The following is a 27,998-nucleotide window of genomic DNA, read 5'->3' as shown; positions in this document are numbered from 1 at the left end:
CCCAAAAGCTGTGGATACAGTTTCACTGTAAGTTAAACTTTTATTCAATGTACAATGATACCCAGCTGCATAGGACATTTTGAAATCCGTTACTAAGTGTCTCCGGCAAGGACGCTAATCTAAGGTAAAAGATGCTGTGCAAATACTGCCGTTAAACATGAACATAGTTCCTAAAAAAATATCCACTAGGGAAAAAACTGTGCTCTCGAAATAATTTCTAGTCATTTCATAAAAGGAAATCAACACTTATAGCATATTAAAAGAAACTTAAAAATTCTGATGTTCCAAGGCTTTCTAGTAAGTTAGGTTTGTTTGTTTTGTTTTTTTTTTTTTTTTAAATACTGGATGAATTTAATGACAAAAAAATAGATAAGCTTTTCTATGCAATCTGTCTGGAAAAGATAATTAATTTCTTAGCTTTGAATATACACAATTGTTTTAAAGAGCCACACCTGGTTGGCTGCTGATAAACTGAGGTTGAAAAAAATAAAATTCATTAACCTAACAGAAGCCTAATCTGATGCATTCGCAACAAGCATAGCCTCATGAACATTTTATACTATACTAGATGGAAATTTCACCCAAAATGAAGGAGCAATGAATAATTTGCTTCATTCAATATGAAACATAATGATTTTTAACCTCAGGCTCATGATTTGAGCTCATCCTTGTTTTTTGTGGTGGTCCCCCCTGAAAGCGTATCCTTATCAAGGTTATCTTGTAGATCTGCTGACACATTATTTGAAGAATTCTCAGTGTCACATAAATCTTTCGCTATAGTGCCTGGGTGATTTCCACAGTCATTGTTCAGATTTTCATCATCTTTTTTGGAATGAGAAGCGTCCTCCTTTCTGTCTGAAGTATCATGAATTTCTTCTGATTTTGAAAGCTGACCGGTGTCAGTATCACTGTCCTTTTCACTGTTGTTCTGCCTAACAGCATCACAGTTCATTTCTTGTTCATCCTCGTCATTTTCTTCTCCGTTTTTTGTGAGTTCTACCTTTCTTTCTTCAGTTGTTTTACCAGCTGAGCTTCCACTTGCCGATGTATTCTTAGGCTCTTTTGGTTTCTTATGCTTAGAAATATAACTACTGTGAATAGAAATTGGAGATGCTGGCTTTTTATTTGGTTTGCTTCCCTCCGACTTCTGTTTTCTTGGGGGTCCCCAGATAAAATGCTCTGAGGGCGTATAATGTTGCTGGGCAAATCTCAGGAGTTTCCTCCTTTCTCTTCGGTCTCTGATAGTGTACACAAAATATTCTAAAGCACTTTGCTTAATGTTGGGAATGGTATCTTCCACAAGAGCTTCATGGAGAATAAATTTTACGAGGGGAGATTTGAAACTCTCATATCCAAGCTCACCAAGACTTTTCAGAATTCGAGTGATTCTCAAGTAGTTGTGTTGAGACCTTTGGAAGAAAATGGAAAAAATTCCATTGAATCAGAAAAAAAAAAAAAACCACCTTACAGATACAGAACTGGAACTGCAATTCCTCACTCCTTTTTACCACTCCAGGTGTGTACTTCAGGCTTCCTGTACTTTAATTTCTCACAGCTGCTGAAGCTTGCTAGCACCTCCTTTGCTAGGATGTTACGAGTGAAAATTAGTGTCTGTAAAATGCACGGAGGCAACAGGCTGAAAAAAAATAAAATCAAAGTGTGTACTGACTTTGATTCCTTCTGCTGTATGTATTTTTTCTGAGGAGAAAAGCCAGTCACTTTATAAAATATGGGGTTTGTAGTATATTGCAGTAATACAGCTACAGAACAGGGTTCATTGCACTTCACTTAAGCTATTTAAAAGCTGGGTCTCCAGTCTAGACTAGCTACCTGCACTTCTGATACAGTCAGTGCTGGGAGAAAAACAGGCACCTCTGGAGAGCAAGTCCCACTGTCGTAAGAAGTGTCTAAGATAAATGGAACTACATTCTGGAAGTGCTTGTGAAGAGCTCTTTACCTCATAAAGTACACCTAAGTAAACAGTAAAACTTAAATGCCTAAATTTTAGATGGCTAAAATTAGGTAAAAACAGTCCCAATTCCTGACTTAAAACTGTGGAGCTACTCACTGGTGAGAATATAGGAATTACAATGTAAAAAAGTGCAGCGAGTAACATTTGGGCTTCCTGAAACCCTGTTTTATCTGTGGCCTGAGTCTGAGCCCACACCCATATTGGCTCATATAATATTTAAGTAAAATAAATAACAAATCATTCCCATTATTCACCCAAAATTATCCATCAGCAATTCTACCTACAAGCTTTCACTTGGATAGGAGAACAAAATACTGCAAGAAAACAATCTTCAGCTCTAAGGTCAGAGGTATTAGGAAAGTCATCACAAGATTTGAAAAGAGTTTTTGATACAATTAATCGCATGGGACAAAATTCAGTGCAAACTTATGCTCCACACAATGCCGATGAAAAGCGACAGATGTAATTTGCTGAAAATTGGGCTAAAGTTTGACTTAATGTGTGTCTAAACCTCTCCAGTTAAGCACTGCAATTAAAAAGTATTAAATACATAATATTTCATGTTTTGAGGAGGGAGGGAAATCTTGTTATTTAGCTTCCATACAGGTGTGGAGAATTTGATTTTTCTGAAAAAGAAATGTGGATACTAAGATAAACCACTCGTTCTTTCCAACTGAGAGGCAGCACTTTGGGATCAGGTGAAAATGCGTTCAGTAGCATGACAAGCAAATTAATTTGGAACTGTGATCTTCAGCACCATCTAAGTTGTGTTTTCAGGGAATTCAATGATGTCAGTTAGACTGGTAACGGGTGAGAAGCACAATCAAAAAAAGGGGAAGGAGGAACATAGACAGACAGACACAAACCAGGCATTGACTACTTCTTTTTCTCTTTTTCCTGGCAATCTTTGGAAAATATATCTTCTCTTTCTCTAGGAAACAAAAGGCTAAAGAGATTCTATGGCAATTCTAGAGAGTGGAGTGCATGTCATTACTTACTCATTCAAATGTTGAAATCTTTCTTGCCAGTTAGCAGCTCGTGCTACGTTTCCAGTTTTATCAATTAGCTTTATTCCAAAAAACTCCAACATCATTTTGTAAGCCAAAAGGAATCTTCTAATTGCTTCTTTTGTTTTCTTGAATTCCTAATAAACAAAGAATACATCCAAAATTCTAAGTGGCACTAAAGCAAGTATTTCTGCATTGTATAAAACAACTCTACAGAACAAAAAGCAGTTATGTATCAAAATTAATGTGATGGTTTGTATTGAGCTCAATTTGTATTACCTCAATTTCATATGTAGTTAATTCTTTAGCATAGAAGTTCAGACCTTGTTCCCTCAGTGGGAAAAGCCTGTTAAAAGAAAAAGCGCATTACAGCTCACAGTATATGAACACTTAATCAAATTAATGCTTTGAAACAGAAATAGGTAATAAGTGACCAACCACTGTATGTAAGTGTGGTTATGTTCCAGTTTTTCATAGTCTCCTTTCCATTTATTTAGGACTTCTTCAATATAAACCCCTGCATAAAAATAATTTGAAAACTGTTAGGTAGCCATCAAAACCAGCATTCAGCTACATAAAGTACATGCCATGTTAACATAATGATAGAATATATACTTTAGTTCTCTTTCACATACTATGTGAAATAAGGTCTATTACAGCCATAAATAAATTCATTTAAATTTACAATTAATTTAGTTACTAAAACTTAATTAAAAATAAGAGATTTATCAAATTTCAACATAAACAACACCAATTGACTTACACTGAGTTACTTACCAGCAGAGGGTATGTGACAATAACCTCTGTAAAATATACTTCCCCAAAAGTTTTCATGTCCTAGATCCCTTTATCACACTGACTGGTAATTAACAAACCACTTACTTACATAAAATATTGCATCATGAATCACCTGTCATTGCCTTAACGTGACAAAACTCTGCATATATCTCTCTCTATATATCTATCTATATCTATATATCTATATTAGTAGAACAAAGCCTCAACTCTTTAAGAAATCTCCCATTCCAGGAATCTCTCCAGCCGCAAATAACATTACGACTGGGAAATCTTTCTCAATTAGCTATGGCCAAGAGTCTTGCTGCCATTGTTATAAGTTTGACCTTGGGTTCTCAAGTCATGCTCAACAAATGAGAATTTCAGCTTTTAGTAGTCTCAAAACAGTTGTGGAGTTCAGTCAGTTCCTCTTGGAAAGACACAGCAATAGAAAAAGGGGACAAAGTACATGTAAAAGGAAATTAATCATTCTTCGCACTGAGACCATGCTCATGAAATTCAGTCATGGGCCAGGGCACTTTTCCAGGCACTGCACAAATACACAAAGTACATAAAAGGATATTCCTTTTTCCAAAACCTGTACAGTCTCTCTCCATGAATGAATGCTCAGTGTTAGCCTATTTCTACTCTGAAACCAACAACAGTTTTACCACTGCCGCACGGCCTCTCCCAAAGTCAAATAGCATAGGAGTAGCCTAAAAAGCCCAAAGCCCCATGTAGATAGTCTCCTATTATGCATTTGAGATCTCTCTCTCCCCCCGGGGGAAAATTTCCACTTGGGTCTCAATGACAAAGGAAAACTCATTTGGTTTTCTTCAAGAAATGGAGAAAGCAGCCAGTCAAAGGGGCTGCTAAGAACATGCGGTTTCCAGTTGTATTGGGTTTGCGTGGCGAGGTTTTGGTAGTGGGGGGACTACAGGGGTGACTTCTGTGAGAAGTTGCTAGAAGCTTCCCCTATGTCCAAGAGAGCCATTGCCAGCCGGCTCCAAGATGGACCCGCCGCTGGCCAAGGCCAAGCCCATCAGCAACGGTGGTAGCACCTCTGGGATAGCATATTTAAGAAAGGAAAAAAAGTTACTGCACAGCAGCAATTGCAGCCGGAGAAAGGAGGGAGAATATGTGACAGAAACAACTCTGCAGACACCAAGGTCAGGGAAGAAGGAGGGGGAGGAGGTGCTCCAGGCGCCGGAGCAGAGAGATTCCCCTGCAGCCCGTGGGGAAGACCATGGTGAGGCAGGCTGTCCCCCTGCAGACCATGGAGGTTAATGTGGAGCAGATATCCACTTGCAGCCTGTGGAGGACCCCAAGCTGGAGCAGGTGGATGCCCCCTAAGGAGGCTGGATCCCATGGGAAGCCTGTGCTGGAGCAGGCTCCTGGCAGGACCTATGGCCCATGGAGAGAGAGGAGCCCACGCTGGAGCAGGTTTGCTGGCAGGACTTGTGACCCCATGGGGACCCACGCTGGAGCAGTCTGTTCCTGAAGGACTGCACCTCGTGGAAAGGACCCATGCTGGAGCAGTTTGTGAAGAACTGCAGCCCATGGGAAGGACTCACATTGGAGAAGTTAGTGGAGGACTGTCTCCCGTGGGAGGGACCCCATGCTGGAGCAGGGGAAGAGCGTGAGGAGTCCTCCCCTGAGGAGGAAGGAGCAGCAGAAACAGCGTGTGATGAACTGACCACAACTCCCCTTCCCCATCCCCCTGTGCTGCTGGAGGGGAGGAAGTAGAGAAAATAGGGAGTAAAGTTAAGCCCGGGCAGAAGGGAGGGGAGGGGGAAAGCTGTTTTTAAGATTTTGGTTTATTTCTCATTCTCCTACTCTGATTTGACTGGTAATAAATTAAATTAATTTTTTCCCCAAGTTGAGTCTGTTTTGCATGTGACAGTAATTGCTGAGGGATCTCCCTGTCCTTATCTCGACCCATGAGCCTTTCATTATATTTTCTCTCCTCTGGCCAGCTGAGGAGGGGGAGTGATAGAGCAGCTTTGGTGGGCACCTGGCATCCAGCCAGGGTCAACCCACCACACCAGTGCAGGCAAGGCTGGAAAAGGACCTTGCAAAGAGGACCTCCTGCCACCACCGCACTGTATCCAACCTACATTTCAAGTATTGGAAAACTTGCTGCTCAGTTCCAGGGCAAAGAGACAGACAGGCCAGCTCTGAGTCAGAACCACAAGCTAAATCTGTAGGTCATGGAATTAAACTTCAGATCTAGTATTTCACTAGAAGTGTCTTTTTTTAATAACATTCCCCTCTAGTTCAGTCCCTAACATGGTAGCTTAGACTCCCTCTGAACACTCTCACAGATCCACAGACTTAGGTCAAGGTGGTAGCTACTCTTTCCCATTCTCAATAAAAATTTCTACATAACCAGAGCTCACAGCCATCAACACTTCAGCCTCAACAGCCTATCAGCTACCTCTGACATTACCTACTGTGGTTTTCTCCTAAAATATTACGAGAAATTTTATTCTTTACAAATTTTAGGAGGGAAGCCCTCCTCTAGCTTTCATGACTACCTCTGTTCATGGCTAATCCTCTTGAATTGCTCCTTCATTTTGCACTGTAAAGGATCCCTCCCCCAGCCTTTTCTGGCTTTCAGTTTCAGGTTCACGTGGTCCTCAGGTTCACATGGACCTCAGTGCCCTTCTCTTTCTTTCTATATCTGTTCTCTGTGTAGTGTCTCCTGAATTTGCTACCTCTGTACTGGTAATTCACAGATCTAACTCTTCTTCCAGTCAAGCTAAAAACACAGCATCTGCCTGTGGATATTTAGATGAAGCTTAAGGTGATTAAAACAAAGGTCTTATCTTTCTTTCACATAACCTGACTTGTTTTCTCACTTGCTGAGGATATTATCACTATCTTGCCTATAAACAGCTCTCATCTTCAACCTTCCTACATGTACATCTTTACATTCTTCTGTATAACATTCCCTCCCATCCAGCTTCCTATCAGAACTTTGACATTTTGCATCTCAACACCCTTCTCCCTGACCTTGAAAAGTGCCCTCTTGTCACGCTTACATCTACCCTGAATGCTGCTGGTAAGATCATGTTTCCAGACCGCAGCTTTTTTATATTGCCTTTTTTTTTTGCTTTGCATTCTTCCATTGTGAAGCCCTTTTCTGTAACATCAAACAAAAACTATACACCTTCACTTCCAAAGCCTTTTGTGACCTGTCCCTTCCTACCTTATCAGAACCCATTTGTTGCTATGAGACTGATCCTGCCTCCGACAAGATCCTGCCTCAATAGCAGCCTCAACATCTCACTTCTTCTGTACTCCAGTGTGCACTTCAGTATTTCCTCCCAAGCTGCTCTCATGCTGAAAGGATCTTTCTGCAAACGCCTTCAAAGTAACCTCCTCATCATTCTTTTAAAACTCTCAGAAGCTTATTTTTGGCCTGCAAAATTTTTTTTGCCGATGGCTGAGCTCTCATGTGCCAAGACTCCTGTCTATCATTATAACCTAGACTGTTCTATTGGCTCCTTCTGCTTCCCCATCTGTCTGCTACCTTCCTGTCTCTCAAACTTTGACTGCAAACTCTCTAGAGAAGGTTTGTCATCTTTCAGCTTGTCCTGTGTTTGTGCAGAACCCTGCATATGAGGTTCCTGCTCCACTACCAGAACCACTAGGGACTCTGAGAAATGATTTTATTATTGTTATTATAATAATCTCACATAGGGTAGTTGCAACACATTCTTTTCCCCTTACACAGTGCTAGGGATAACACCTCAATCCCTGCCACTCTTATTGAAGCAACAACAGTTTGTGCAGCATAGTGGAACAACTTTATCTTTGTTTAATAAAAGGTAGTGCCACTACTGTAAAACAGTGGTACGAACAACGCCCTGTACTACATCATGCTGAAAATGCATGAGAAAAGCACCACTTCCCTAGAGCGAAAGCTAACTCTGGTTTGAGCATAACCTGCTCCCGTGTTATCAACATGCTACTCCAACATGGGAGGTTCAAGTCGTACAATATGTAACTATACACCTTTAATTTGTCAGCACCACAATTATCACTACAGTTTCACTTTGTTACTATTATTAGTGAGCATTCTTTTGTTATCACTATTATTGCCACAGATTACTCACCATCAGGTTTAAATGGGATTTTATTTTTGTAAAAGCGGAGATTGCACAAGTCATTTTGATATCGAAGATCTTTAAAGTTCTGCTAAAAGAAAGGAAATAGGACATTATCAGCCTACAAAAACCTATCAAGAGTATCCAGAAAACGATATCATGCTCTTTGAATAATTTGAGGACAAAAAAATTTCAGAGTTTTAGGAACCACAGAGTTTTACTCATGCACTTAAAGACTCAGTTTAAGGATCTGCAAGTTCCTTCTGGATGGTACCTTCTCCTACCGAGGCAGAGGTTAGACCAGCAAGCATAGCAGCACCTTGACTTCAGTCTCAAGGAACTTGAGAGACAAATAATAAGAAGTCCAAACTCTATAATCTACCCTCTTCAATGTTCAAGGCACAAGCCTTTTTCTGGGCTCCTACCGCTGTTCCCAGGCTTACACATCTCACGTGTTTGCACGCACCTGAGATGAAAAGACATTGCACTAGTTTCACTCCTCTCTCACTGGCATACATTGGGACTCTGCATCAGCTTTTTGATTCTCACTTCTCGTATTTATTAGGCACCACAAAGGTTTAGGAATGTTTGGGTTGTGTGCTGTCTTCTGTTAAAAAGGCAATTTTAAACCATAAAATATTCTTACTGGATACTGGTGTCGGTACTTGTATAAATCTCTTGCTGCGTAGAAGCTTCTCTTAGGCTTGGCTGTCAGCTCAGTTCCATCAGCACTCTGAAACAGTTAGAAAGTAGGTAATAATCATACACAAACACACTAAATCACGAATATGTGTAATATTAAAATAATTATTTTTCATGATGGATTTCAGCAATGTAAAGAAACACAAGTGCATGTATTTGCCTACTGTTTGGTCAAACACTGAAAATCTCCCTGCTGAATACATAACACCACACACTGTAAACCTAAATTGAAAAATAAAATAAAATACAAAAGCAAGACTATGAAATGTCCTTCCAATGAGACTGAATTTGATTTAAATCAACAGGTTGATTGTCATTTCCAAATGCAAGACTTCAAAGTAACCTAGCAAGTGCTAGCACAAGATGAAATAAGTAACTGAACATGAAAATGCAAAGACACTACTCATTTTGAACAGGAAATCGTACTATTTGCAAAGACTATCTGCCATGTGTACATTGACTTAATTGCTATCATTGCATCCTGTGGAAGAAAACGAATAGTCATGGACAAACCAAATTGCAGTTCTAACACCTTCTTGAACCATTTTCTATTATTTGTTTCTCAGAACTTAAATTTAAAGTCTAGTAAGAAGAAACACTAAACCCCAAAACAAAAACCTGCTTAGAGAAAATACATATGTATGAGAACTTGTACTGGCCCCCAGCTGTTCGGAAGCTGCGACCTGAAACAACCAGAGCCCATCAAGGTCAACGGAAATAATCCCACTGACTTCAAAGAACACTTGAAAAAGCTGCGTGCATTGAAGAAAAACAGAAAATTAAGCATTCGTGTACAGCGACTTCAACTTGCTACCAACAACTTTATTTTCTTTGTAATTTCTTTATAACCATACTGCAACAAAGAGTTTTGTATTCTTCAATCTCGTAAAATAAGTCTCTACACTAAAACCAAAGGCCAAATGAGAAAAAAAAAAATTCATTCCACTCCTTGCAATACACACATAACAGGTTAAAGTCAAGCCTAAAAAGGGAAGTTCCCTGTGAGTGCACTGGACATTTGCCTTTATTATTGCCCATCCCAATGCTTATCAATAGCACATTAATGACAAACAAGCATCTGTTGTCATTCTTCCTTTTGCAAGACCAGCTTTGACCATACCTACAGGCAAGGCACGCTTACTTGAACAAGCAACACCCCTTGACACTCAGTTATCAGGCATTGGTATCACCACGTATCAAGCAGAAAAGGGAAAATTGCTTATGCTTATTTAATTTTGCAGAGTTTCTGAACCAAATATAAAGGTAATATATCTAACAGGCTAAAAAAGAGACCCAGCTGGTCCACCCTGCATTCATTTCTAACTCCAATAAAATTATTGGCAAAGCAACCCTTTATTTCTTTGGGGTCGGCATTTTCAAAGGTTCTAAAAGACAGAAACTTGCTCTGAAAATTCCTCACCTCGGACCCACCGAGGAGTCACAAATCCGTTGCCACGTACGAGCCAACATTCAGATTTTTAACCCATTTAATTAAGAGGCCAAGTTCAAGACTACATTTAATTTAAAGCAGAACCTTCCCTAGAAACAGCAGCGGCGGGACTGACAACGACTTCAAGGCCTCATTTTTCTCCCAAGAGTAGGTTACCATAATGATGGGGGGGAAAAATGGGCTCATTTCTACTTCAGATGCAGAGCTAGTTTATCACAAGCCGCCCTATGCAACGGGAAGCTCCCCGCGCCGCGGTGCCCCAGCCGCCGGCAGCCGCCCGGGCCCGTGCTCCGGCCCGCGAGTGCCGCAGAGCGGGGAAGGCGGGAGGGAACGGGGCTGCCCCGGCCCGGCCCGGCCCGGCCCGGCCGGGGGGCTCGGCTCGGCTCCGCCCGTTCTCCGGCGCCAGGGAGCGCAGCGGGGGAGCGGCAGGAGCGGCCGGCCCGGCCCGGCCCGGCGCCGCACGGCGCAGACGCCAGCGCCAAGTGCCGGCCGTCCCCGCCGGCCCGCGCCCTGCCTCCCCCGCCCCGCAGCCGCCGCTCCTCCCGGCCCGCCGCGGCACGGCCGCCGGGCCCGGGGGCAGGGCGAGGTGGGGACGCGCCCGGCGCCGGCGGTACCTGCTCGGGGCTGGTGGCGTCCGCCTCTGCCCGCTCCCCTTCCTCCGGCGGCGGGGACGGGGGCGGCGGGGGCTCCTGGGGCCGGCAGTCTGCGGCGGGCAGCTCGGCCGGCTCTTCCCCGCCTCCCGCGGCGGTGCACACCCCCTCCTGCCGCCGCGGCTCCCCGCCGGGCTCCGCCGCCTCGGGCTCCGAGTCGGTCTCCCAGGTGGAGTCGCAGTCCTCCACCGTGGTGGGCTCCTTGAAGCTGACCCCGCTCAGCAGGCTGCCCATCGGGCAGGGCAGGGCAAAGCCGGGCCGGGCCCGCCGCTGCCGCCGCGCCGCCCGCAGGCCGCGGAGGCCGAGGGCTGGGAGCGGCCGCGGGCTGCCTACGGCTGCGGCATGGCGGGGCGGGGCGGCGCGGCGGCCGGGGCTGCTCCCCCGCCCGGCCCCAGCCCACGGACACGCGCAGGGCGGAGCTGGAGGCTCCGGGATTTCCACAGGAGACACGCACGCCCGCCCAGTCCCCCCGCCCGCCCCACACCGCCCGGTGCGCCCAGCCCTGGCAGCGGGCACCGGCGGTACCGGGCCGCCGGCACCGCGGAGACGTGCGGGTGTCCCAGCGCCACCCGCCGCCGTCCCGGGCACTGCTCGCCCGGCCGCGGGGCCGCAGGGGGACGGTGCCGCGGGGCTGGGGCGGCCCTGGGGAAACCCGTGCTCCGCAGGGAGATGGCGGAAATCTCCCCTTCGAGGAGGTGCACCCCGAGGGGATTTCTCCTCTTGGAGGAGACCTCGGTGTCCCCTAAAAGGTTACGAGAAAAGCAAGTGGGTGCGGATGTTTATCGAGAAGAGCGGGGATGGCAGCTGTCCCAGAGCAGTGGTCTGTGAAGGAGATGCTTATTTGGTGACAGAAGCAGTTGTGTTACCAGCAGCGTGCAAGCACGGGTTGTCCACTAGACATGGGAAGGGTTGCAGTGAGGTGGACCTCAAGGGATATAAAGGTGCCAGAGGAAACAGGAACGGAGGGGGCAATAGTGTGGTAACCAGCCAGTTTCAGCTGCTCCTAAAACCCCTGAGAGTTTGGGGACAAACCTGACATGATATTCAAAGACTGATTTGGCAGTGGCAGTGTATTTTGTATTTGGCTAGAGCATGCCTTTTGGACAGAAACACTGCCTGGAATGAAGACCTGATGAGCTGAAGGCTTAGCACGTTGTTCCAGTGGCTGCTCTCACCCTCCTGATTAAAAATGTGCTCTTCATTTCTAACCAGAGTTGTCAGGCTTCAGTTCACACTCACAGATTTCTGCCTTTTTCCTCAAAGACAGTTCTGTGGTGTCTGGTATATTGACTGCTCCTAAAGAGATGCACTATCATCAAGTCATCTCAATCCTCTTCTTGGTAAACCAAACAGATCGAGCTTCTCCAGCCTTTCACTGTAAATTACCTTTCCCATTCCCTCACTCATTTTTGTGCCTTTTTTTCTGCTGCTGCTTCAATGTTTTAGCATCCTCTCCAAGTGCAGGTACCGACATTTTAACTGGGTGGCAGGATCACCAGTGCAGAGGTGATATCATCTATACATTCTTGTTTCCCAATCCACTCTCTATAAACTGAAAGATGATTGTAACTCAAATTGCCACAGCATCATGCTTAGATGCATTCATATCACTCTCACACATAACCCTCCTTCAGGTTCATTTGAAGTGTACGAGCTGCCCATGCTGACACCAAGGCCAGGAAATTACTGGGAATACCCTGGTTGTCAGGCCTTGTTTCAGGCAAGCTTAGTTGCAGTTAGAGCTCACCTAGATGCAGCCACAGTTGTGTGGCTGAGCTACGAGCCTGTCCTACGGCTCAGTCTGCCTCAGCTGCCCGTGCCTCTGCCTCCCCCCACCATCATCTGCCTTGGCCAAGACAGTTCTCCCTCTTCTGCTCTTCGTGGAGATTAATGAAGCCCATTAAGCCTTTCCAACACGCCTTAGTCACCATCATGCCAGCTGCTGCCCTCCACAGGACCCAGCTACTCCCACTCAGTCCAAGATCAAATCTGGTGGTCCCAGCCAAGACCCCCACCCCAACATTCAGCCCATTTAGCCCCTGTACTGGAGGTGGTCCCCGTTCCACAATAATGGTTGGGACAACAGGATGATCGTACACAAATTGGTCAATCTTGCTTCCAGTGTTGGAAATGGTTGTTTAGTGATACTTACTGAAGGATTTAAGAAACGGGACATTTACTTAACAGTCTTTACCCTGACATATATTCCCAGCTTACGAAAAATCAAAGCTTTAGAAACCTCCAGTGCAAAAGGTTGCACCTGAGTCTTGATTTTAATAACCGTCAATGGACCTGTTCCTATACTATTTACATATACTTTCGACCTCTGTTCTAGTGAAACAATGTTACATAGTTTAAATACATGTTATCTAGTATATATTGTAGAATATAAAATATTATAATTTCAATTGATGCTGGTTAGTTCTTTTTAGTTCTGTTTTAATGAGAAACAGAGTATGATTGTTCCCTATTTGCCTCCATGCTATTCACAATTTTATAGACCTCTGTCACTTCAATACCTGTTGTTTTTCTTCCAAGATGCAAGGCCCTACCTTATTCAGTCTAACCTAGCATGAAAGCCATTGCATTCCTCTTACCATCCTTGTGACCTTTTCCTGTAGGTTTTCGAGCTCTGCTGGAACTTTTTTGAAATGTGATATCCAGGAATGCACGTAGTATAGAGGAAGGTTCAGCCTCATTCTTGCCAGTGGACAGTGTTTTAATAGGGAATAAAAAATCCCCATCAAGAAGGCACAAGAAAGGTTATAAGAGGGCAAGCAGTAAGGCTGGATGCTAGAGCTGCAGTTGGGGGAGCACAGTCTTTTATAAAACTCATGCTTATGTTTCACATTTTTGGAGAGTTCCGTTTTCTTTGGCCTTATTTGGAGGAAAGGCAGACTTGTTTCCTGCTTCCACAGTATCTCCTCCCACGCTGTTGGCATAGTTTGAAGGAACTGACTTAAGAAATTCTGAGGTCTGGAACCTGTTTGTCTTGACTGCCTGCTGACTAGCTACTTCCATTGACCAACAACAACTGGTCCCAGTATAGACCAGCTCTGCTTCCCCTCCCCTGCTACAGCTTTTGTCAATACTCCCTCACATTGACTGTGTTTATACTAGGGACAGCGGAGCCTCAAAAGCATGCCTTCTGCATGCATCCAAAATCAGGTGAAGGTTTTGATGATATTTGGTTTGCATGGCAATTAATCCCACAAACTAAAGATCTTCCTGCAAGAAAGCTCTGTCTCTTGTGCAAATAACTGCACCTTATTATAGAAAGCTCAGTTCTACCTGAAGAGCAAAGCTGTCAGCCAAATCTCATCACAGAGCTTTAGGAGGATTTTTAAAGGATCTGGATCTCAGACCACTGATAAGAACTGGGAGTCAAATTAATTGACTTGGTATTGCTATGGGAAGCCAGTGCCAAGAGCAGAGGACTGCTTTGACTTACTTACAGTAGTCTATGCTGCTGAGGTGATGTGATGGAATTTCCTGAAGTACTGGGATGTATTTTTGGAGTTTCTTAAGGGTCAATAACTAGGTATAGCATGTTGCTTGCAATCTACACACTAAGTGACAGAAATGAGCTGGCTGAAGCCTAATCGACTGCTGATGGATTGCCAGGGTGGTGCAGGTTTTCCTAGTGTGTTGGGTTTGTGTAGCGGGGGACGGGCTACAGGGGTGGCTCCTGTGAGAAGCTGCTAGAAGCTTCCCTGGCTCCAAGTCGGACCTGCCTCTGGCCAAGGCCGAGCCCATCAGCAATGGTGGTAGCGCCTCTGTGATAGCATATTTAAGAAGGGCAAAGACTGCTAAAAAAAGAGCTGCAGCAAAGAGAGGAGTGGGATGTGAGAGAAAAAACCATGCAGACATCGAGGTCAGTGAAGAAGGAGGGGGAGGAGGTGCTCCAGGTGCCGGAGCAGAGATTCCCCTGCAGCGCGTGGTGAGACGGCAGGCTGTCCCCCTGCAGCCCACGGAGGTTAACGGTGGAGCAGAGATTCCCCTGCAGCCCGTGGAGGACCCCACGGCGGAGCAGGTGGCTGGGCCTGGAGAAGGCCATGACTCCATGGGAAAGCCCACGCTGGAGCAGTTTGTGGAGGACTGCAGCCTGTGGAAGGGACTTGTGTTGGAGAAGCTCATGGAGGGCTGACCCCTGTGAGAGGGACCCCCACGCTGGAGCAGGGGAAGAGTGTGAGGAGCCCTCCCCCTGAGGAGGAAGGAGCAGCAGAAACAATGTGTGATGAACTGACTGCAACCGCCATTCCCATCCCCCTGCACTGCTGTGGGGGGAGAGGAGGTAGAGGAATCAGGAGCAAAGCTGAGCCCGGGAAGAAGGGAGGGGTGGGGGAAGGTGTGTTTTTAAGATATGGTTCTATTTCTCATTATCCTACTCTGATTTGATTGGTAACAAATTAAATTGATTTCTTTTATTTCTTTCCCCAAGTTGAGTCTGTTTTTTTGCCTGTGACCATAACTAGTGAGTGATCCCTCCCTGTCCTGGTCTCGACTCACGAGCCTTTTTGTTCTATTTTCTCCTTCCCGTCCTGCCGGGGGGGAGGAGTGAGCGAGCGGCTGCGTGGTGCTTTGTTGCTGGCTGGGCCTAAACCACAACACCTAGCCAACCAGAAATGTTGTAAGGCATTATTCACTGCTATAAAGGAGCTTATTATCAGCAGGTAGGCTAGAAGAACTCTCAATTAGAAACTGATTGTTGGTATGGCACTTTAAAAAAAGGCAGTGACACCAATGATGCAAGCCTTCAAAATGTTGCAAATACCCATACAAATAATTTCAGTTTTAGCTAGAGTCAGCTCTCATGCAATTGGTTTTCAGCCTTTAGCTAATCATTGGTCAGTGGCTAGTTTCTAAGTGAGTTTGCTCAGGAAAGGAAGATTAAACAGCTCTTATGTAGATCAACATCCAGCAAGAATCGCTAGTTAGACAGCGATGGGACATCCACTTTGTGCCTATTGAGACCTGGCTGCACTGTTGTGCAGCTGAATGAGGAACGAAGAGTTCCTCCCCTGAGAGTGATCTGCTATTTTTGTCATCAGTTACTCGCAACCGTCTCTCAGCTGCCCAGAAGGACACGGGTTGGACCTCTTGAGATAACAACACTCTAAGCTTTGGATGTGGTGGGGCAGATCTACACTTTGCCAGGTGTGTGCATTTTTCCTGTGAACAATGTCTTCTTTCACAGTTGCAGCTTATTGCTTGTTCTGGTTGTGAACTGGAGGCAGTCAGGATTCATGAAGAGGCTCTAGCACCTTACATAGCTTCTTAGGGTGGTATTTGAGAGCTTGAACAGATCCCCACAAGATGTATCTTAATACAAAAAATACAGAATTAATTTCAGTTATCTCACAGTCCTAACTGGTAGTCATTTTTGAGAAGGTGGTGAATTTTTGGCACTTGAGTTCACCAAAGTATTCCAGTACAACAGAAGATGACTAAGTGCTAAAGCGAGGAGGAGCTGTTTCGATCAAATAGTCTGACTTCCATATAACACAGGCCAGAGGCGTTCTTACCCCACCCATTTTTGAAGAACAACAGAAGACCTAGGGAACTGCAAACAACTATACATCAAATACAGACTTTCATAATGCTTATTTAAAAAAATAAGCATTTGACTTTTGGTTATATACATTTATATACATTTTAAACAGCATGGATTAGTCAAAAATATTTTTTTTTTCTTTCATGAGGACTTGGTTTTATAACGACTTCAAAATGGCAACCGCATTGCTTTCTGGAAGCTAATGCTACATGTATATCAGTGTGATAACTGTAAAAATTTATTAAAAATTAAATATGAGGTAATTGTAATACTTCATCATTATCTTGGGAGGATGTTTTGAATAGGATACCAGAGAGGTCCATTAACAACTGTGGAGAGTCTTACCAACCTAATATTAAGGTGATATAAAGCTGGGAGGGTTTATACATCCTTAGGGGATATGAGTAGACTACAAAACCACTTTGATAAATGGCAGAAGAGGGCAAAATAAATAACTTTGGTAAAATGAAATTTAGTCGAGATAATGTAAAATGATTCATAGTGGATACTTAGACATACAAAGGTAGATTTCAGAAATGCAGAAAGGCAGCAATACAGCAGAAATATCTGGGAGTTACAGTATTATTAACATACCTTCAGACAAGGGTCCGAATATATTTGGACATCAACATATATTTGGGTAAGTGTCCAAAGTCAGACAGGTATGACAACGTTTGGTATGCAATAGCTGTGCTGACTGGTATTTTAATGGGGTTTGTTACCTTGTTGGCTTATTTTTGAAAGGAACTGGGCATTCTCAATGAATATCTGACTACGGTGAATTTTAATTCTCTTCTTTAGTTCAGTAATGCCCCAGATTGCTAAATGCCAAGCCTGATGCAGTATCTATATAAGGTGAACCTAATTTATAAAGTTCTCCATAATTTTCCTCTAGTGAATGTCATTGGAAATGATTAACTAACTGGAAACTCAGAAGTCAGGTTGTATATTTGCGTAAATTTGTTTCTATTGAAATCGGAAATTAATTTGCAGAGAAGAAAAGACTTCACATAGATCATGCTAGACATTACAGATCAGTGTATTAAGCTCACTAAAGCCAGTGGAAGTTCTTCCATTTTTTTGCTGGGTTACGATTACAACCCTGAAGACCTTAACTAAAGCCCTATTTATTGAAGTGTCTTGTACCAGGGCTCTGTAAAAGGTCACAGCCAAGGTAAGCCCAGAACAAATTAATAAAAGAGTGTATTACCTTAAGACAGTTTGTCTAGGTGGTCAGAAAAGTAGTCTCAGTCTAGTCCTTAAGCCTCTAAGATTCTGCTCAGTTTCTTCCCAGACTGGCCTTTCAAACCCGGCAAAAGACTGCAGCCAGTTTCTTGAGAGGAAATTAATCCAGCTGTAGGAAGCAACATGGTCTAAATGAGCTGCTGTGCAGCAATCCCTGATTTATAGCTAGGGTCCTACATTATGTGATGGAGTGAAACCAGCTGCCTGGGTTAGCATGCTCAGCTTTCCTGCAGCGGGGCTTGACTACAGTGCATCAGCAGGTCAGCTGCCTGACACCACTGATAAGAAATGACATTTACTTGCCAGAAATTCACACAGGGTTAGGTGATGCCATTAAGTTTTGCTGAAGGGCTCCTGGAGTGCACCAGGCAAGCTAGTAATTTTGGCAGTGGAACCTAGAAAGAGATTCTTCTCCCTGAAAGACAAACCAAGAGTGTGATTCAGAAGCCCAAATGCAGGCATCCAAGTGCCCTTGGAGATCCTTTAGTGTATTCATCTTCTGCTGCAGAAGGGCACTGGTGCTCCATAGGCTCGGTAGGTCCCGCGGTGTAGCTGTCAGCCCCATGCAGATGTCTTGGCTACTCTAGGATATCTCAAAGCTGCTAGGTGTATGCTTATCACATACAGGCATAGGCCAACTATGCCTATATGTGACTGATTGGTTGGCTGAATCACTTTGAAAGCTGCAGGGACTGTATTGACCAGAGCTCCATTCATCTAACGGACACTTACACCCCTAGTTAGCTTGTTGGCATACATCTGTGTAAACAACTAAATTTAGGTGTTTTATTACAAACTCGATCCTGCCCCTAATCTCCCTGAGCATCCATATTTCTGTTGGGAAGGTGTACTACAGACTGTCTTTGCCATTGGACGTGTAAATGGACATTTCTGATCTGGCAGCACACAGTATCTCCTGTCTTGAACTTCCAGAATTCCTAAACCAGGCACTTTCTACCTGTGCTGGATGTAGGACCTGACTTACAAGAGTACTCAGAGTAGGCCCAACCCCCCCCAAAATTGTGTGATTGTCTTCTCCGGGACATAAACCAGAGACACAGACTGACATACTTCTTGAGCCTGAGCAGGCTTCTCATTTGGGGAATTTATATGCCCTGAGGCATCTAACGTGTAGATGGCTAGGCCTGAGCTAATCACACAACATCCTTGTGTAGTCAATGGAGAAAAATGGGCACCTCCAGAGGATGATCCGTATCATCCTAAGACAGGCATTTTAAATATGTAAGCTAAATCACTAAAGAGTTGTTTGTATCTACTGATTATAAAGCAAGCCAAGGTCTAGCCAAACTCAGATTTAGACATCAGACTTTCAAATTGCAAAAATTACATGACATTACCCAGTCCCACACTCTTGAGGCTTTCTGAAGCTATTGAGTTTTGAATAGAATACCCAACTTCCCATAGGAACAGGAACCCAATTGAACTGGTGGTGAGCATCCCTTTCCCTGGCATGAGGAATATCTGTAATCAGGTCATACCACGTAATACACTTCCAGTGAGAGACTGAGAGGACCCTTGTTTCAGAGTGTCTGTTGCCAGGTGTGTAGAACTCAGAGTTCAAATCTCTTTAGGAAGAGACAGGGCTTTAACCTTCCTGCCACGTCCTATTGAATTTCTTATGCATAAGATCACAAAGATAAGGAGACTAACAAGAAAATTGCCTCCTCCTTGATCTTTGAATGAATAGCCAGTCTTTGGCTCTATGACCAACAGAGAAGTATGAAAGGGTATAAGGAGATCATAGCATCATAGAAGCCTGATATGTCATTATATTGTGCTTTATTTCCTCACCTAAACACAGCAGAAGTTGTGCAGAGCCCCTTCCCCATCCATAAAGAGGAGGCAATAATGAATCCTGTTCTGCTCTGCTTGGGTTAAAGGGCCTGACTTTAAGGCAACATAAAGCCGGGGCATCCCCTGGGAGTACAGCCCAGCAGTACCGACGTACAGCCATCACAAATCTGGCCCACCTCTGCCAGCTGAAAGAGAAGCACGCACAAGCAGTAATACTTCAATTTGACTAGACTAGGAGCTCATGCTGTCCCTGTAAAAGATATTGCCAGTAAACCATTATATCAAGACCACAGACTCTGCTTGTTCTTTCTTAACTGAGTTTTTGCATGTGACTGTGTGAATTTATGTAGTCGGGATGGTGCAGCATAGCTATTTCAAAGATCTCATTGACGTCAAGATTGATGTGACTCATGGGACTCATAGGATCCCTACTAGTAAAAAAAGTCCGTGTTAAATGATATGCATTTGTGCAGTTCCGTAGTTTGCTTTTGGGCAGACGATTCTGGATTTCATACAGTTCATCAAGGATAATTTGAAAATGCCTAAAGTCATTGATCTCTGACAAACCCCTCAGCAGTTAGTTCCAGTCAGAGGTTGGCACAAGGCCAAATAACACAAGTGGGACAACTGCAGGCACTGACTCTGCCACCACCTGCTTTTCATCCTTTTCCATATCATGCTTTGTACGTCATCTGTAGAAAACCCATATAAATACAGAAACTGGGGAAGAAGTTCATCAGGGAAGCCATTTTTAATTAGGTCACTGATGCTCCACACGGCTTTTAGCTTGTGATTAAGGCAAACATGCATAGACTGAGATATAAAAGCAAGCCAACAAACACAACCAGAAGCAGAAACCACCAACAATACTGGCTTTCATTTACTTATCACAGGCCCAGTGATTTTTATAACCATTTGGGCTAGTTCACTGAGTTAAACTATTCAGCACAGCATTAAAACACAGGTCCAGCTCCCCAGCCGCACTGGGGCAGAGTTGTCTTCTGCATCAGCCCTGCCTGTTAGTCTTTAATGGCACCTCAGAGTGACCCTTCCCCATCCCTGCCAATCTCTGCGTGACTTCAGAGTGGGCAGGATGAGGGAGAAGACTGCACAGTTGAAGAATTCAACTACTTTGGAGTGATGAGGAGCAAGAAATGGCCCGCAGTTTGTGACACGAACCTGATTTGAGATGGGACTGAAGCATGTTATACTTCACATAATGTGAGCTTCAGAGAAAACTCTGTAAGCACTTGGTGCACTCAGATTCTGGAATGAAAGGAGTGATTTTTTTATCTTACTTGTTGCCCCTGTAATATTCCCCATCACAGGCTTCCTTAGATCACCACAGGACAGCCTCATCATAATGCTATTGCGTTCTATTCTGAAGAAAACATGTTAGTAGAGCCTGTAAAAGCCTCTCCCTCCTTATCTCCGCAGTGCCACCAATACATTAAGTGTACTTGTCATCTCAATAGCGCATGCAAGATGGTAAGTTTAGAGATGAAATTCTGCTTCTAGTGACACTGGAGAGCTAACAAGGCATAGGGAAGATCTTTTCCTGATATGGAGAATCTGAGTTATGTGGTAACAAATAATGGTAATAAACGTTCACTTTAGGAATCTGATGCAGTGACCAAAATTATCTGAACACAGTGAGCATGTGCAGTATTCCAGAATTAGCCCGTTCCATTTTGTAACATGCCATGTTACAGCATGAAGCCACCTGGCAGCTGGAGTACAGACAGCCTTTGATGTGTTCGGGAAAGACATCGCTATTCTTTCACATCAGTGTTTGACCAGGCTGACTGAACAAGTGGCATCCAAATGGGCTCACTTCTGTCTTGAATAAAGAGATGAGTGAATAAGCACATCATTGTCCTTTTGCATGTGGCAAAGTGGGCCAGCAAAATATTGGTGGTAATGTGCTAAAATATAATGAGTGCTTTGTCCTCCTTCAGCACATCATATCCAGGAGTTTGCTTGCAGCTGATTTGGGAGGAGTCAATTTGTCAAAAAAAAACCCTAGGTGAGCCGGGAAATTCCAGGATTTGGGGATGAACAAGGGAGTGCAAATTACACGTGTTAATCAATGGCATTGTTAAAAAACAAAGCAAAACTAAAAAAACCTCCACATTGTCACCATAATTACAGATAAAATCAGAATTAACAGTGGATAAAGCTGTTAAAATACATTGTCAAACAAAGGTCATTACAAAGTAAAACACAAACCAGGACACAGGCAAAAGAGCACAGCCAAATCCAGACTCAGCAGGCAGAGCTGAAGACAGCCAAAAAAGAAAAGGACTGATCCAGGCCAGTGAGGGGAAGCAAGGAGCATCTTCCTTGCTGGGTAAACGCGGCTTATTCAGAGGACAGGAGGATCCTTACCAAGAGGATAAGAGCAACTAAACAATATACTTGCTTCATCATTGTCATAACCTAAAAAAATCCCCATACTCATCCTACAACAGAAATGTATGGGTAACAAACCAGAGGCAATTTTTATTCTTGAAACTGATGTTAAAAAGGACAAAACCCAATTGTTTTTTCTTAAGAACATTAAAGCGATGGCATTTCCTGGCTTGCGGTGCTTTGTGGTGGTGTTTCTTTGTAGTGGGAGGCTACAACTTAAGATCAGGAGATAATGTTAACATTGCAAGGAACACAGGAGAAAAAAAACATGATGCATGTTTGTGCTTAGTAAATGAATTCATCAAAGGAATCAGGATGAAAACAAAATAAAGATTGCCAGCCATGCATGAGTAACAATATTGAGTGTTCTGGATGTTTTTTAAAGGAGCTGGCTGAAACTCTGACCCAAGCAGTTCACCCTCATGCAGGTGTTTGCAGTTTCTAGAATGCAATGATCACCTCCCTGTTCTGCTCCAGATGAAAACAATGATTAATTTTTGCATTACATTTCTACGAAATTTGTCACCCTCTAACACCACTTATAGCTGTCTTTAAGCAGGGAAATACATGACAGGTCTGAGGGCATGCCAGAGCGAAAAATAAAGCATCCATGGTAGTGTAAGCATCATGTTAGGGCTAAAAAGATAGAATAGGAACAGCCCTTTTCAGCACCATTGGTTTGAGCAGACACAGCAGAGGGATATGTATCTAACCGCTTTGGTGTGTTCTTTCATTTACATTACAAAGGAATGTTTTTAGCAGAAAGTCGGTGTAAGTAGCATTCATTATTCCTTTAAGGGGCTTGATAATTCAGTATGTTAATACACTGCAGGCTATCAATGCCATCAACCATCCACCAAGATATAAATTAAACCTTGTTGCAGCATCAGTATTTCTGTATGCAGTCCTGAGATTTAATGGGATTGGAGTTCAGATCATGAGGTGAAAACTAGTGATGGTTGATATGTTTGTGAGACATTTTGGGCCAGGCAGAAAACACCAGGAACTGAATAAAACTTGCAAAAGAAGTTATCATTAGCACACTGGTTATGAAAATGACAGAAAATGAGACAAGTGATTCAACCTGACCAAAAAAACCCCAACTCTCAAGATGAATCCTCAAGTCATCTCTGAAGTCTGGCTCAGATACAGAAAGGAGAAGTGGGCTTCTCATGCAGCTCTGGATATCTACAGCATGGGTGTCTCTTAAATGGTTGCTCAGAGTCCCCTTACAGTCAGTGGAGAAAAACTGGAACTTTTAGGTCATGAATCGTTTAGTCCTAACATAGACATTTAAACTAGGCCTGATGAAGTGCCTCTTCTTTGTCTTCTTTATAAAGGGAGAGCAACTGACTTAGCTACATGTAGACATCTACACTGAAGATACCTAAAGTTACCTAAGAAGAGGTCCATCTTCAGTACCTAGACACATTTTAATTTACCAGGCTGAGCTTGTTCTGCTTGGCCATCTGATGAATGACTGACAAACTCAGCTGGTTTAAAGGACTCTTGCAAAGCGTGGTCCTGCCAGGAGGGCAGCTCCGAACTGCAGTGGTGGCAAATAGAACTCACAGCGCAACTCTCAGCACCCAACTTTGCTGCAATGAAGTAGCTGGCAAGTCTCCACAGACTTGCTTTATGCGGAATGAAGAAAGAGGGAGACTCCCACAGCAAGAGATTGAGACTGCATCTATATTAGTGTTTTGGTCTGGATCACAAGAGAGCTTTTAAAGCTAAGTTCCCAACCCTTCCACCTGCTGGGCTTTGGTTCACATTATTCATTCATGCAGTCTCAGAGAACGTGAACTTTATTTTTTTAGATCAAGTAAATTGGAAGATGAAGTCCAGGAGTATACCCAATACACTCCAGATGCAATGGGCATTCAGTCCATGGGACCAGATGAGGTCCCCTTCTTCCCTGAAGAAAAAAAAAATCCCTAACATTTTTATAGTGTGGGTGTCAGGTCCTCAGCACTGACTGTTTTGCTCTTCAGGTCTGCCATTGGTTTGCACTACCTGCTAATGTAATGTAAAGTGAATAGGGCCCTGGAAAAGTCCCCTGCTCCATTAACCATTGGGGGAGTTTAGGAAGATGAGGTCGCTAAGTTAGCATACTCAAAAGTGAATGAAACGAATAACCACCAAATGGACTGTAGGCTAGTTTTCCAAAATCCAGTATTTAAACAAAGGAAGCATGCATTAAACAAAGGCAGAAACAAGTCCTGCACAAGGCACGAGGTAGTGAATTAACTGAGGATGCAAAATACCTGCTGATTACAGATTACTCTTCCGGGCCTACACAGTTAGTATATCTGTCTGAGATGGCTAGTAAATTCTAAGTACAGCTACCCATGGGATTTTGTTTATAGCAGTACAGCTTCAGGACTTCATCCAAGCATAAATTGTAGTAAACTAACCATGACATTATTATCTACCAGTTAACATGGCTGCAAAAGAACAATACAAACTGCAAAACAAAGCACGAAGATAATTTCCAGCACTACCGACCTAGCTGAGGGCACCAGTTACCCCAGTGAGAAGAAATGTTGCACACCTGATAATAAAGTATTATTATCTCTACCGGAGTCCCAATACAAAAGAAAATACTTTACGTTAAATCTTTTATTTACGAGATGGTACAAGAAGCTGATGAGAAACACCACTAACCAGGGCTCTACCAAGATGGCCTCAAGCATACTGAAATCAGCTTAAAGACAGTCCTGAATTTCTACTGATTTGGGATCAACCCTTTGGAAAAGGCAGACCTGGAGCGGTACTCGGATGGGAGACTGCCTGGGGATACCTGGTGCTGTAGGTTTTTGGTAAGTTACCAACACTGTTTTAGCCACAGACCCAAAACACAGCCCCACTATGAAGAAAGTTAACTCCATCCCAGCCTGACCAGTACACTGCCCAAATTCTCCCACACACCTTGCCACCCAGGAATCAGCTGCCTCAGGGCAGACTCCCATGTCGCATCCCTTACCACCTGGCTACCCTTACGAGAAGGCAAAATCAGGTTCACAGCCCACATCCGCATGAGAGCTCTGATTGTGTAGGGAAGTTCAAGAAGAAACTGAGTGGTCATTGCAATAAGGCTGGAAACATCTACCCCGGAGGAGAAGGGGGAAGTGCCGTTCTTCACTCTCCCCACGAAGTGGCTCCCAGAGGAGAGGAGGAAGGTGTAACTGCTACTGTCTCCATAAAATGGTTCTCCAGAGATTGGGAGGGCAGTGATGCAAGGGCCCAATACCAGACCGGGCTCAAGGCCAGTGCTTTTATCATAGGTTTCCCAAGCAAGGCAAAACAAAGCGATAACATAGAAAACAGCAAAAGCTGAAAGGAGCCATTAACAAGCCCTGCAATTCAATGTACAGCAAGAAGGGAGCAAGTAATCGAGCAAGTAAGGGAGGTAAGGGAGCAAATATGCCATCGTCGGGACCAGCAACAGCAAGTACCAGCCTGCCAAGTAACAGCTAAATATCTATAACAGCTGTAAACTCAGTCTAGCACACTCTGATCAAATCTGTCATTATCTTGAACCCCTCAAGCCCCAGGTCAGGTGCCAAGGAGGACTGTGGTGGGTTGACCCTGGCCAGCAGCAAAGCGCCCACATAGCTGCTAGCTCACTCCATGACTCCAGCAGGACAGAGGGAGAAAACAGGAAGAACAAAACTGAGACAACTCGTGGGTTGAGATAAAAGCACTTTAATAGGTAAAGGAAAACGAAAAAACCAAGTGAACCAAAGGAAGTCTCTCACCACCTGCCATAGGCAGACCGATGCCCAGCCAGTCTCTGAACACTGGCCACCTAGGAAGCCACCCTCTGTCCCTTCTTCTTCCTCTACCTCAGTTTTTATTGCTGAGTATGATGCTATATGGTGTGGAACATCCCTTTGGCCAATTTGTGCCAGCTGTCCTGGCTGTGTCCCCTCCCAACCGCTTGTGCACACCCAGCTGACTTGCTAGGGGACAGAGTGAGGAAAAAGAGAAATCCTTGACACTGTGCAAGCACTGCTCATCAATGGCCCACTGGTGTGTTACCAACACTGCTTTAGCCGCAAATCCAAAACACAGCACCATGTGGGCTGTTACAAATTAAGTTAACTCCATCCCAGCCAGACCACTACACCTTGGAGCTACTGCTCCAAGTGATCATTACAAGAATTGCTTCATATGACATTATCTACGAGCGCCTTCATTGCTTCACAAGCTTTAAGGTCTTCCTCATGCAATGTATTTGCATACTTTCAGGGAAGTTACAAAACCCTTTATCCTTCCTGTAAACAAAGGGACACTTTGATGCTCAGGAAGAAAAAATGACATACTTTGCTCTTTAATAATTCTGATTAAAAAAAAATAGATTTGGCATGTTTCCATAGTTACTTTTTTTTAAGACTAGTAAACTGTTTCAACCCTTCATAGTTTAATCTGAGTACGTGGTTAAAATTGAGTTTTCCTGAGAAGGCTACTCCGAGTTAAATTTCAGCAAAGCTGCTACCAAAGGATCAAAATATCTTTTACTTTAAAAAAAACAAACAACAAAGCAACCTTTTTGAAGTATATTGGAACAAGGATATCTCATTAGTTGTTTGCTCTGTAAAATAAGTGTATTAAGGAAAAAATATCTGTAGAACGACTTTAACTCTGCACCTATAAAATTCAAACTTTGTTGCACTGATTTTCTGAGATAGCATAAAACACCAGAAAGGCTAAATGTAATGTTCTGCAAGGAACCACAACATTTTCATTTTTGCATACTACACAAAACTAAAGGGACACAGTTCAACACATCTCTTAATAGCTAGTGTTCTTTAAAAATGGAAATTTAAAATCAATCCTTGTGATCTTTGTTCAAAAATACTCCTACTTTCACTCAAATAAAATCAGACATTAATACAACTGCAGCTTCTCTGCATGGCAACAAAACAACACAGACAATTCTGGTCCTCTGTGGGTATCTCTGTGTATAACATGGTTTCACACACTGATGTAATGCTGCTTCTTCATTCTCTAACCCTTCCCATTCATTTGCAAAGGAGGCGTACATTAAAATAACCAAGAATTCTTCTATTGAAAGCATTTACTTCCTCCAGGAATGGAGACAGCTAGCAAAGCTAAGTGATATAACAATTTAGAGAAAATCATACAGCTTCAGCTGTGAACAAAAAGTTACATCCTTCCTTATGCCTACCTTTCGTAACAGCAGCATCACTCCCATTCTCCTTGTAAATGAACCTCTTATTGCTTGTATTAAACTAACATCCACTGGTCCCAGTCAAGGACTTACTGTGCCATGCCCCTGTAGTAGCAAGCTACTTCCCTGACCTTGAGTAACTCACTGGGGATCTCAGCTCATGTAAGCACTGCTGTGAAAGTCATATAGCGTATGGCAGTACAGCAGCACTGTTCACCTGCAAAACTAGCTCTAAATTAAGACAAAATGCAACCAAATGATGGGAAAATTGAACACAGAGTGTGGGAGGGTGGATAAGATGGGTAACACTGAGAAAGTGGTGTGTCTTCACTTTGGTGGGCTGCAAGCAGAAGGTGCAGGACTTAGGGATGGATCACTTGGTTTCTTGGCCCCAGGGTTCACCTCAGGTTGCTGTCAGGCATCAGCAAAGGTCTGTGAGATGCCATCGCCCAGTCTGTGCAATGCTATTCCCCTACAACACGTGAAGCACACATCAGCACCAGAGCCCTGCCCTGAGGGCACAGACCACAGTCTGGCAGCAGAGCTGACCCCTGCTTCTCCAGCTGCAGGTGGGTTTGCTTGCTACCAAGGTAGAAGGTTTGCACCCAGGCTGACACCAGCACAGGCTAACAGAAATGCCCACACCACTGTCCCCTGATGGGTAGCTCCTGCTGTACCTATTCCCCACAAAGCTGAGTCACCAGGCACAAAATGCAAAGACAGTGTTCAGTTGATGTGACATGCGTGACAAGGCAAAACAAGAATACAGCATTGACAAGGTATTGTGGTAAATGCCATGGTAATCTAAAGAATTTAACTGAGAGCATACTGTGTAGGATCTCTGCCTACTTGGCCCAGCTAGTGAAAATCAGCGTTCTTCCACTTCCGTATTGAATTCTTTGTCCCTAGTGTGGTGTTAACTCTGCACATAGCTGAGCATCCGTCCAACACTAGGAAGAGCTAGTTATGAAGCCATTCTTTCAGCTGCTGCTCCTACACCAGTGCTTGAGGTTACCTGAATGAAGATGTACACCACGTTCACGGGCTCTGAGCAGACTTCTTCATTGTTACACAGCAGGGGGTGGGGGTGATTCATTTGCCCAACTCA

The 27,998-nt window shown here is 43.8% G+C and overlaps 1 protein-coding gene across 2 annotated transcripts; it reads right to left on the bottom strand.

Annotated features, from left to right (window-relative positions):
* Nucleotides 1-7: 7 nt before the first annotated feature.
* OGFRL1 (opioid growth factor receptor like 1) lies at nt 8-10,919 on the bottom strand. Of its 2 annotated transcripts, none has more exons than XM_050894248.1 (7): nt 10,632-10,919; nt 8,512-8,598; nt 7,875-7,956; nt 3,418-3,496; nt 3,259-3,325; nt 2,971-3,116; nt 8-1,409 (listed from the first exon to the last, which is right to left on the bottom strand). In XM_050894248.1, exons 1-7 carry the CDS (start codon nt 10,899-10,901, stop codon nt 650-652), a joined length of 1,491 nt encoding a protein of 496 aa, XP_050750205.1. In that variant the 5' UTR covers nt 10,902-10,919; the 3' UTR covers nt 8-649. The 2 variants fall into 2 exon arrangements, with proteins under 2 accessions (XP_050750205.1, XP_050750206.1); XM_050894249.1 differs by having other exon boundaries at nt 7,875-7,953.
* Between the last annotated feature and the right edge of the window lie 17,079 nt (nt 10,920-27,998).

The sequence above is a fragment of the Gymnogyps californianus genome, chromosome 3 (genome assembly GCF_018139145.2).
Source record: "Gymnogyps californianus isolate 813 chromosome 3, ASM1813914v2, whole genome shotgun sequence".
Lineage (NCBI taxonomy): Eukaryota > Metazoa > Chordata > Aves > Accipitriformes > Cathartidae > Gymnogyps > Gymnogyps californianus.
Note: the sequence above shows the minus strand (reverse complement) of the source record. Positions and strands in the feature narration are given on the sequence as shown.